Source organism: Schistocerca serialis, chromosome 1, assembly GCF_023864345.2.
Source record: "Schistocerca serialis cubense isolate TAMUIC-IGC-003099 chromosome 1, iqSchSeri2.2, whole genome shotgun sequence".
Classification (NCBI taxonomy): domain Eukaryota; kingdom Metazoa; phylum Arthropoda; class Insecta; order Orthoptera; family Acrididae; genus Schistocerca; species Schistocerca serialis.
In genome coordinates this window covers 274495014-274507316 of record NC_064638.1, presented here as the reverse complement: position 1 = coordinate 274507316, position 12303 = coordinate 274495014, and the positions used below count along the sequence as shown (strand labels likewise).

At 41.2% G+C, this 12303-nt stretch overlaps 1 protein-coding gene across 2 annotated transcripts in view; it reads right to left on the bottom strand.

Moving 5' to 3' along the window:
• The window catches only part of LOC126467915 (synaptic vesicular amine transporter), an 805596-nt gene that overhangs the window by 68404 nt on the left and 724889 nt on the right, over positions 1-12303 (bottom strand). For both annotated transcript variants that reach the window (XM_050096506.1, XM_050096505.1), the window contains exon 6: positions 1331-1414. In XM_050096506.1, coding sequence (XP_049952463.1) covers positions 1331-1414 — 84 coding nt within the window. The remainder of the gene's footprint in view (positions 1-1330; positions 1415-12303) is intronic.

Below are 12303 nucleotides of genomic sequence, written 5' to 3'. Positions count from 1 at the left end.
CCCTTATGTCCTTGCACCTCAGAAGATTCATTTTAACCCCACCCCCCTCCCAGGGGGTAATTACGCCAGACTGGGAACCACTGGTGCAGGCACTCTCCAGCGTGTGTTAGCCTCGGGTGTTGCTATAATACTTCCATTTGCTATATGTGGAAGTGGGGTAGGGAAAGCAGAATTGAATTTCCTGATTCGCATCTAAAAAATCTTTCCCCCCATAGAGCCGTTCATAGGCGTTCATTCTTTAGGTTTTAATGTTGACACCCGCTGAATTAATTTACTGTGGTAGGTAGTATGTAGCACACATGGTTAGTAGGTCCCACTAGTTCTACATCTACATCTACATTTATACTCCGCAAGCCACCCACCGGTGTGTGGCGGAGGGCACTTTACGTGCCACTGTCATTACCTCCCTTTCCTGTTCCAGTCGCGTATGGTTCGCGGGAAGAACGACTGCCGGAAAGCCTCCGTGCGCGCTCGAATCTCTCTAATTTTACATTCGTGATCTCCTCGGGAGGTATAAGTAGGGGGAATAAATATATTCGATACCTCCTCCAGAAACGCAACCTCTCGAAATCTGGACAGCAAGCTACACTGCGATGCAGAGCGCCTCTCTTGCAGAGTCTGCCACTTGAGTTTGCTAAACATCTCCGTAACGCTATCACGCTTACCAAACAACCCTGTGACGAAACGCGCCCCTCTTCTTTGGATCTTCTCTATCTCCTCCGTCAACCCGACCTGGTACGGATCCCACACTGATGAGCAATACTCAAGTATAGGTCGAACGAGTGTTTTGTAAGCCACCTCCTTTGTTGATGGACTACATTTTCTAAGGACTCTCCCAATGAATCGCTACCTGGTACCCGCCTTACCAACAATTAATTTTAAATGATCATTCCACTTCAAATAGTTCCGCACGCATACTCCCAGATATTTTACAGAAGTAACTGCTACCAGTGTTTGTTCCGCTATCATATAATCATACAATGAAGGATCCTTATTTCTATGTATTCGCAATACATTACATTTGTCTATGTTAAGGGTCAGTGGCCACTCCCTGCACCAAGTGCCTATCCACTGCAGATCTTCCCGCATTTCGCTGCAATTTTCTAATGCTGCAACTTCTCTGTATACTACAGCATCATCCGCGAAAAACCGCAATCCCTCTGTCCCAGAGCCGGCGAAAACTAAAGGACGTGAAGCGTCAGCGAACGTTTTGTCTCTAAGGGAAGTTGTTGCCCATGGCGTAATCTGTCACCCCTAGACTATGAAACCTCTTGTATTCATCCACATTAGTGTATTGCTAGGTTAGTGAAGCGTGCAAGGCGGAACTTACCAGAAACACTGGAGCAGGAAGACCCGATGCCTTGCAGAGCGCGTGCCAGGAAGAGGACACCGTAGCTCCGGCCGAAAGCGAAGACTGCGAACACACAAACAGCGTCATTAGCTAGATTGATGATGAGATGGGGCTGTCAGGTAACTGTAGAACTTCAGTGCAGATAGCAGTCAGCTGTTTATTTTTATGCTCAGTGCTACCGGTTTCGATCATTAGACCGTTATCAAACCGAAGCAAAGAGTAATCAGCTGATCACTGCAACATTTGGAGTGAACAACTTCGATGTTTGGATAAAAACATAGCTTCAGGTTGATAATCATCTAATGATCGAAACCTGTAGCATTGAGCATAAAAATAAACAGCTGGTGGTCATCTACAATGAAATTTCACACGCGTCGCCAGCGCCAGCGTCCCTACAGGGTGACTGTGCTGCATGTAAAATATGAAACCCGGCTCCCGGGCCTGTAACTCTGGTGGCCTCGTGGGGCATGGACGCGTGAGTGGCGGGCATCTTGGGCTCCGCCCCAGTTCCAAAGCTGCCAAGAACTTGAGGGCCCGTGTGCAGCACTTTGCTTTCTCGTTGATTACCCCACTCACCTCGGAGCAGCTATGGGAGAGCCTGCACTGTGGGGATTAATCTGCGAAAATGTGCGTCCTTCAGAGTAAACTGGAAGAGTACATTGCACTGTGGCGTAAAAATGGACGCAACTTCTCCCAGACATCTGCACGCTCAGTTTTCTTTTTACCTCAAAAAGAAAGCTTTTCTCCGGTGTAGTAGCTTTGTAACGAAAAGACAGGCAAAAAATACACACAGTAAATGCTAAACAAAATGAGAACACAAGGCCTATCCTTCAAGGAAATTACCTCTACTTGAACGGTAAAAATCGAAGAAAAATAAAATTAAAAGACGGAAGTACTCGTAAGACTATTCTTGGAAGTTTGGGTCTGACTGTGAGGCATGCTTGGATAGTATAATGGCAAGGGGATCGCTCGCAATAAGCGGGAAATCCGGGTTTGAGTCCCAATCCTGCACAAATTTTCATTCTCTTCATTCCAGTTACAGCTGATTGTTGTCCGATACATTTCATGCCAATCAGATAAATTTCCACCAGGACATGTACCACAAAAACTTGCTCGAAACATCCAAAATTAGCAGCAAAATCGACAGCAAAAAAATGAACAAGCTGACAGTTGCCTGTGTTTTCTGTATTAACAACAAGAAACATTAACCATGCTAGCTTTAACTACTCTTCTAGTACTTTATCAGTGTTCAGCAGTTGAAGTAACTGCTGAAGCAAAATAGCGCATCAGTATAGATCTACCTAAAGCAGGAAACTGGATACCAGAAGCGCTCACGTCGTTGTTAGATTCGTCAGATAGTAAGTAACGAGGTCTTCCGGAGGCAGGATAACGCAGGTACAGCTTTCCCGTGAATGGAGACCTGTGTCGCTGCGTGACTAGGGCCTCCCGTTGGGTAGACCGTTCGCTGGGTGCAAGTCTTTCGAGTTGACGCCACTTGGGCGACTTGCTCATCGATGGGGATGAAATGATGATGATTAGGACAACACAACACCCAGTCACTGAGCGGAGAAAATCTCCGACCAGCCGGGACTCGAACCCGGGCCCTTAGGATTCTGTGTCACTGTGAGAAGGGGGGATCCACTCCTCAAGAGCTGCGCTGCAAACTGGAGGTAACGAAATCTCCATTTTTCTGATACATTTTGAACCTCCCATTACTTTGTAAGACACATTCTGAATGCATTATAGCCACAGAATTTTTGTTAATTGATTTATTGATTTTCACTAATCTTACCGTGCTTAACGGGCGATCGGTACTTCGACGCGTGTTCTGTCTGGGCAAAAGATTTTACTAGCGTAAGCGTTGTGCATGTGGCCCTGATGCACTGGTTGTACACTGGTGAGGACCATATGAAAATAGCCATGTTGTGTGTGTTTTAATTTAATACGGAGGTGAAATTTTATATCTGACAGACTCCTTTCGGCTATATTTTAACTTACCGCTGCCACAACAGTCCGTTTGGAAAAATTCCCTGTGCCAGTGATGCACTACATGCATCACTAATGACATTATTTGTTAAGTCAGAAAAACTTTTTAGAACTCTCCTTGAAATTTCATCAACACCATATTAGAATTTCTTTCTTTTGTTTCTTCAGTTGAACGATTTAACCCTATCTTTGTTGCTATATTTGGAAACTGATTGTGAAAAGTACTTGCAGTTTGTGAGTTATCAATCATAACATTGTAAATTAGTTTAATTGTTGTAGTTTTTTGTAACCTGACTGGCTGTCCTATCTTCCGTTTGCCAGTATACCGTATAGTTGCAATCTTATTACCTAAACTATTAACTCCTCTCCGCACATGCGCACTTATGGACATTTTAATGACTTTCCTTAAATTATTACAATGTTTTTTGATTTTTTGTAATCAGTAAGTAACATCAAATTTTGACTTATTCTAGTCTCTGTATAAATTCCCCTTCCTCTTATATGAGATCTTGATTCGCTTATTCATCCAGGGCATTTCTTTTTTTTTATATTCAGGAATAGTTTTTAGGAAAACTATTTTCAAATATTCACTCATATTAAATGTGCAATAGAAAGAATTGGACGTTATAATTTCTTCCTACATCATATTCCACATCTCTTAACTAACTCTTAAAACACTGTATCCTGTTTTCATTAATAAGCGTCACTGCTTTGTATCAACAAGGTGTTGTTTATTTACATTAACTGTGTATGTTGATCAGATAGTCCGCTAACAAATGGATATGCATTAATTGTTCCAGTCTGAGCACTGTCCACAAAAATGTTATCAATCAAGGTTCTACCATCTGGTTAGACACGAGTTGGAAAATTAACTCTAGAAGGTTCATTGAAAAACCAAAATAATCAGTCCAATCCATTTTTACGGTCCGTATCTTTTATGAAATCTACTGTAAAATCTCTGTAAAGTACTGTTTTTATTGTCTGACAGGTAGCTCAATAAATAATCTAGATTGACTATGTTGTTGTTGTTGTTGTGGTCTTCAGTCCTGAGACTGGTTTGATGCAGCTCTCCATGCTACTCTATCCTGTGCAAGCTTCTTCATCTCCCAGTATCTACTGAAACCTACATCCTTCTGAATCTGCTTAGTGTATTCATCTCTTGGTCTCCCCCTATGATTTTTACCCTCCACGCTGCCCTCCAATACTAAATTGGTGATCCCTTGATGCCTCAGAACATGTCCTACCAACCGACCCCTTCTTCTGGTCAAGTTATGCCACAAACTTCTCTTCTCCCCAATGACTTTCCTTAAATTATTACAATGTTTTTTGATTTTTTGTAATCAGTAAGTAACATCAAATTTTGACTTATTCTAGTCTCTGTATAAATTCCCCTTCCTCTTATATGAGATCTTGATTCGCTTATTCATCCAGGGCATTTCTTTTTTTTTTATATTCAGGAATAGTTTTTAGGATAACTATTTTCAAATATTCACTCATATTAAATGTGCAATAGAAAGAATTGGACGTTATAATTTCTTCCTACATCATATTCCACATCTCTTAACTAACTCTTAAAACACTGTATCCTGTTTTCATTAATAAGCGTCACTGCTTTGTATCAACAAGGTGTTGTTTATTTACATTAACTGTGTATGTTGATCAGATAGTCCGCTAACAAATGGATATGCATTAATTGTTCCAGTCTGAGCACTGTCTACAAAAATGTTATCAATCAAGGTTCTACCATCTGGTTAGACACGAGTTGGAAAATTAACTCTAGAAGGTTCATTGAAAAACCAAAATAATCAGTCCAATCCATTTTTACGGTCCGTATCTTTTATGAAATCTACTGTAAAATCTCTGTAAAGTACTGTTTTTTATTGTCTGACAGGTAGCTCAATAAATAATCTAGATTGACTATGTTGTTGTTGTTGTTGTGGTCTTCAGTCCTGAGACTGGTTTGATGCAGCTCTCCATGCTACTCTATCCTGTGCAAGCTTCTTCATCTCCCAGTATCTACTGAAACCTACATCCTTCTGAATCTGCTTAGTGTATTCATCTCTTGGTCTCCCCCTATGATTTTTACCCTCCACGCTGCCCTCCAATACTAAATTGGTGATCCCTTGATGCCTCAGAACATGTCCTACCAACCGACCCCTTCTTCTGGTCAAGTTATGCCACAAACTTCTCTTCTCCCCAATCCTATTCAATACTTCACCATTAGTTATGTGATCTACCCATCTAATCTTCAGCATTCTTCTGTAGCACCACATTTCAAAAGCTTCTATTCTCTTCTTGTCCAAACTATTTACCGTCCATGTTTCACTTCCATACATGGCTACACTCCATACAAATACTTTCAGAAATAACTTCCTGACACTTAAATCTATACTCGATGTTAACAAATTTCTCTTCTTCAGAAACGCTTTCCTTGCCATTGCCAGTCTACATTTTATATCCTCTCTACTTCGTCCATCATCAGTTATTTTGCTCCCCAAATAGCAAAACTCCTTTACTACTTTAAGTGTCTCATTTCCTAATCTAATACCCTCAGCATCACCCGACTTAACTCGACTACATTCCATGATCCTCGTTTTGCTTTTGTTGATGTTCATCTTATATCCTCCCTTCAAGACACCATCCATTCCGTTCAACTGCTCTTCCAAGTCCTTTGCTGTCTCTGACAGAAGTACAATGTCATCGGCGAACCTCAAAGTTTTTATTTCTTCTCCATGGGTTTTAATACCTACTCCAAATTTTTCTTTTGTTTCCTTTACTGCTTGCTCAATATAGAGATTGAATAACATCGGGGAGAGGCTACAACCCTGTCTCACTCCCTTCCCAACCACTGCTTCCCTTTCATGTCCCTCGACTCTTATAACTGCCATCTGGTTTCTGTACAAGTTGTAAATAGCCTTTCGCTCCCTGTATTTTACCCCTGCCACCTTTAGAATTTGAAAGAGAGTATTCCAGTCAACATTGTCAAAAGCTTTCTCTAGGTCTACAAATGCTAGAAACGTAGGTTTGCCTTTCCTTAATCTTTCTTCCAAGATAAGTCGTAAGGTCAGTATTGCCTCACGTGTTCCAATATTTCTACGGAATCCAAACTGATCTTCCCCGAGGTCGGCTTCTACTAGTTTTTCCATTCGTCTGTAAAGAATTCGTGTTAGTACTTTGCAGCTGTGGCTTATTAAACTGATGGTTCGGTAATTTTCACATCTGTCAACACCTGCTTTCTTTGGGATTGGAATTATTATATTCTTCTTGAAGTCTGAGGGTATTTCGCCTGTTTCGTACATCTTGCTCACCAGATGGTAGAGTTTTGTCAGGACTGGCTCTCCCAAGGCCGTCAGTAGTTCCAATGGAATTTTGTCTACTCCGGGGGCCTTGTTTCGACTCAGGTCCTTCAGTGCTCTGTCAAACTCCTCACGCAGTATCGTATCTCCCATTTCATCTTCATCTACATCCTCTTCCATTTCCATAATATTGTCCTCAAGTGCATCGCCCTTGTATAGACCCTCTATATACTCCTTCCACCTTTCTGCTTTCCCTTCTTTGCTTAGAACTGGGTTTCCATCTGAGCTCTTGATGTTCATGCATGTGGTTCTCTTATCTCCAAAGGTCTCTTTAATTTTCCTGTAGGCAGTATCTATCTTACCCCTAGTGAGATAAGCCTCTACATCCTTACATTTGTCCTCTAGCCATCCCTGCTTAGCCAGTTTGCACTTCCTGTCGATCTCATTTTTGAGACGTTTGTGGGCTTCGTATCTATCTTGGCCACAATAATGCGTTCACTATGCTGTTTGTAGTAGCTTACCCGCATTCCTATTTTCCTGTTCATTATTAAACCTACTCCTGCATTACCCCTATTTGACTTTGTGTTTATAACCCTGTAGTCACCTGACCAGAAGTCTTATTCCTCCTGCCACCGAACTTCACTAATTCCCACTATATCTAACTTTAACCTATCTATTTCCCTTTTTAAATTTTCTAACCTACCTGCCCGATTAAGGGATCTGACATTCCACGCTCCGATCCGTAGAACGCCAGTTTTCTTTCTCCTGATAACGACTTCCTCTTGAGTAGTCCCCGCCCGGAGATCCGAATGGGGGACTATTTTACCTCCGGAATATTTTACCCAAGAGGACGCCATCATCATTTAATCATACAGTAAAGCTGCATGCCCTCGGGAAAAATTACGGCCGTAGTTTCCCCTTGCTTTCAGCCGTTCGCAGTACCAGCACAGCAAGGCCGTTTTGGTTATTGTTACAAGGCCAGATCAGTCAAGCATCCAGACTGTTGCCCTTGCAACTACTGAAAAGGCTGCTGCCCCTCTTCAGGAACCACACGTTTGTCTGGCCTCTCAACAGATACCCCTCCGTTGTGGTTGTACCTACGGTACGGCTACCTGTATCGCTGAGGCACGCAAGCCTCCCCACCAACGGCAAGGTCCATGCTTCATGGGGGGAGATTGACTATAAATAGCTGAAAATTCGCTAGAGGGCTCCTGTAGACTGTTGTAATTATCAGAGAAATATTCTACAATAACATCTCAGATGTACATGCTTCTAGGTTCTGATTTTTACAAAAACGATTTATTTCAGTATTTTTGACTTCGTTCCCAACTTTTATATATGTTACAACTCCTTCTTTTTTCTGTTAACTCTACTCGAAAATGATGCCAGTCCTATAATCACCGATACTTTTCTATCCCTGTGATTTACATGGTGTTGAGACACCCATAGAACATTTGTTACTTCCGTACTCTACACGTCTTCTAGACGCACAAGAAGCTCATCAGTCTTGTTTTTCAGCCCCAATTGTTCTGATGAAACAAGTTAATTCTACTTCTCTGGAAACTGTTACACACATTCTGGTCCTGTTTTGTTGTAAATTCTTTCAAGACCATCTATTTGTAATCTGGTTGTAACCTAAAAAGTGTGCCCCCCTGACTCCAGATGACAGGTATTTTGACTTGGGTGTTCGAGGCAGTAACAGCAGAATGTTTTGGTCAGGAGACTTGGGTGACTTCGTACGTGGACTAGCTGTCGGATATCACCTGAGTAAAAAATCGATCACGGAGATTTGAACTCTGCTAAAGCTGACCAAGTCGACTATCGGCGATGTGACTGCGGAGTCGAAACGTGAGGAAACAGCCACAGCTAAATGGAGACAAGGCAGGCCTTATGTACTGACACACAGGGACAGTCGAACCCTGCAGACGGAGGTTGTAAAGAATCTTTTAAATAACATAGTTCTTATTATAGGAAACAGCGGTCCATAATTATTATAAATAAACTGGAGACAGTCTTGATCGCATAAATTTTTTAATGTGGTGACTGGTTTCGATCTTATTATAATATTATCTTCAGACCTACAATGAACAAGAATCCATATATCATATAAAGGACGAAATATTATATTGATAAACAGTAAATAATGCTGGTATACCATAGATGTCTGCCGGAGTCGGTGGCGCATGGCAACCCTATTGCTTGTGGCTGGTGGTGTACTGCAACGTAAAGGACGCCAGCTACTAATTAAATACTTGAAGCTTAAGAAAGTGGCAGAAATGCAACTTATGTGATTGGCTGTCCATGACGTTATGCCGAAGACGGTGGGCGTCACTTCAAGTATTTAATTAGCAGCTGGCGTCCTTCACGTTGCAGTACACCACCAGCCACAAGAACTTAACGGAGTTTGCCACATAAATGTCATAATCTTCAGTTAATTCTTGACTTACATGATATGACGAAATATATACTATTAATGTACTGGTGCAAATGCAAAAACGTTACTGCGAGGTAGGAGCTTGTATTTTGGTAGATAAGACAGTGAACTGAGTAGAGAACAAAACCTTAAAAATATTAATTTCCTTAAATCAAATCCAATTCATTTTGTTGTTTTGTTACAGATAATATAACATAATAATTTTAATTATATTTCAATTCAACCGAAATTGAAAAGTTTAGTTTCGTCATTCAAGAGCTGCAATGACTAAAAATTACATGCATATTACATGTGTTAGAGTTAGTTACAGATATTTGCAAACTAAAAATGTATATCTTTTTAGTAAAAGTGATATTGTTCTTGACCAGGAGGTAAGATGTTCTGGGCACATTAGCAAATACTGTGACAGCGTTTGAAGAAAAAAAAAATTGAATGTTAAACATATGTTGTTTGAATATGGACGTAGTGGTCGTAATTGTAACTTAGCTGTAGCCACAAGCGGTATTCATTAGCATTGTATCTGTATCGATCTAACCCACAAAATGATTATCTCGCGTCGAAATGGACGAGTGGATTACGTGTTTAGCTGCGGTAATGGCACATTGCTGCTCGTTAAAATAAAGTGCATCGTTTTACGAAACTGTTGTGGACGAATTTTGGTCGTTTCTGTCAACTGTCACCGGCTTGATCGCATGTGGTACGTTTCTTTTAAGTCCTGCGATTTTTAGAGTGATATTATAGTAGATCCGAATCAGTGATCAAAGGTAGAATATTTAGTAATGGTAAAACAGACTGAACATTTTATACCATAATTATGAATGGACATAAAAATACTTTACACAGCAAGTGAAAAATTAAGCAATATTTTGATTTGCATACTATTTATTACACATAGTTTGAAGGAGTTAGTGTAGAGCGGTTTATCATTGTTGTTACTTCATACGTGAAAACTAGCGTGGTAGCTCCATTCCACGGCATTACCCAAAGTTAAACAGTTGCTTATAAAACATGAATCGATATGTATTTATTCCAGACTCTTATTAGCTCATCTACTCCATTCTCCCTCTGTCTATCTTCTTCACCCCCTCTATCTATCCTTATCCTCCACCCTCTCTCTGTCCATCTCCTCCATCCCCACTCTCTGTCAGTCTCCTCATTTCCCCTCTCTCAGTCTGTCTCCTCCTCTTCCTCTCTCTGTCCAACTCCTCCTCACCCCTTTCTGCCCATCTCCTCCATCTCTCCCTCTCCATCTCCTCCTCTCATATCTCTCTGTCCACCTTCTCATGCTCCTCTGTTTGTCCAACTCATACGCCCCCACTCCCTGTTCATCTTCCCCTATCCTCTCTCACAGTTCTTCTTTTCTTTCTCTATCTCCTTCTGTTTCCTTTCTCTGTCGATCTCCTTCTCGCTCCTCCCCTGCCAATCTCCTCCTCCTTTCTTTCTCAGTCCATTTCCTCCTTCCCCTCTTTTTGTCCATCTCCTCTTCTCTCTATTTTTTCATTCGCTCCTCCCCTATATATGCCCATCTCCTTCTGCCTTCTTCTCTATGGACGTTATCACCCCAATCTGAATGGAACGCTATATATTAGGTAACGTATGTGTAATTCAGGGCATAAGCTATCTCTGTTCAAAATTTCATCTAAATCCCCAACTCTTTGATAGGTAGCTATGTTTAATGCAGCCTATGCATTAATGCAGGATATAAACTATTTACATTCAACTTCCGTGCACATACGACCAGGCGTTTCAGCATGAAGAAGTAACAAACATACTAACTCACACACACACACACACACACACACACACACACACAAACACACACACACAAACTCGCATTTATAATATGCAAGATTACCTTTCTATTACACTGCCATCGAGAGGCTTGTTTCGCAAACGATCAGCAGAAATGTGGCAAAAAGGTTGTGTAACATTCGCAAGGACAAAATGCCGTCGAAAGAGACACATTTCTCAAAAAAACTTCAAACAGTGCTAGCAATGGATTCATGAATAATCTTTACCGCCATTAAATTCTCAAAGTACTCGGCAAACTGAGCGAGCTGAATACGAAGCGATTTCCACTTCTAATACCGTCAGTCGTCTCTTCAGAGCATGGATGGAAAGATCTTTAACGCAGCACGAATGAAATTTCTGTAGGTTGATTAAAATACTTTCATGAAAGAAATAAATAACCTATTGTATGATTATGTGTTGCACATGTGTCTCAGTTAATTTGAGAAGCATTTGTACACTGTCCCTAATGACGCAGTAGATTTAGTGCTATAAAAATAAGTACATTGAATGGGTACAATTAATTATTCAGTTGTTTTGTTGGAGAGACCAAGTACAATTAATGATAACTGTACGCTGCTACGACATGGAAAGTTTCAAGAATATACGTAAATGTTCTAGTAGACAGCGCTGAAAGTATGTGAGGCTGTTTGCAGATGATGATGCTATGTCTAGGGAAGTCAGAACGCAAAAAAAGAAGACATGATCAGATATTTTCAGAGTATGAGAGATCTGGAGAAAGTGCAGTAGTCGAAGACTTTCTGCGTCGAAGTAGGTCGGGACAGCATGGGCATCGTGTGATCATGCGTTATCTTGTTGAAAGGTAAAGCGACATTCCTCGAAGATGGAGCACAACTGCCGGCATCAAAACGTCAGAAATCTAACTGCTGCTGCCCAAATTATCGGCCATGCGATTCAGAGGTAATTAAGTTGTGTGTTCAATGACACCCCGTGCTATTACGCCAGGTACTCGGCTCGTGTAGTCTGGCGAAGTTCGTGCTCCTACAAGCTTTCGCACTTGGAGACGCACATAGTGTTGCTGTATACAGAACTGGATATCTGAAGATACGACGTGGTACCACTCCTGTGTCCAGTGTTGCCACTGCGCACGCCTCTCTCTGCTGCTACTACTTCAAGGGAAGTCGCCGCAACGATTGCCGTGCTGACAGTCTTTGGTGCTCTACACGTCATTCCACTGTCTGGGTAGATACTTGCCTTTCTGTATACAAAACCATTTCTGAACTCACAGTACAAGACCTTGCCATACCATCCTGCAGCGAACAATGTGTCTCTTTTGAGAGAAATAATCCGCATTGGCAGTAGAATATTTTTATTAAAAGCCACAACCAGTTTCAGACTACTAGAAGACACATTTTCAGGTAATAAAGATACTTCTTAATAGTGACTTTTAATAAAAAATGTTCTACAGCTAATGCAAATTATTTCTT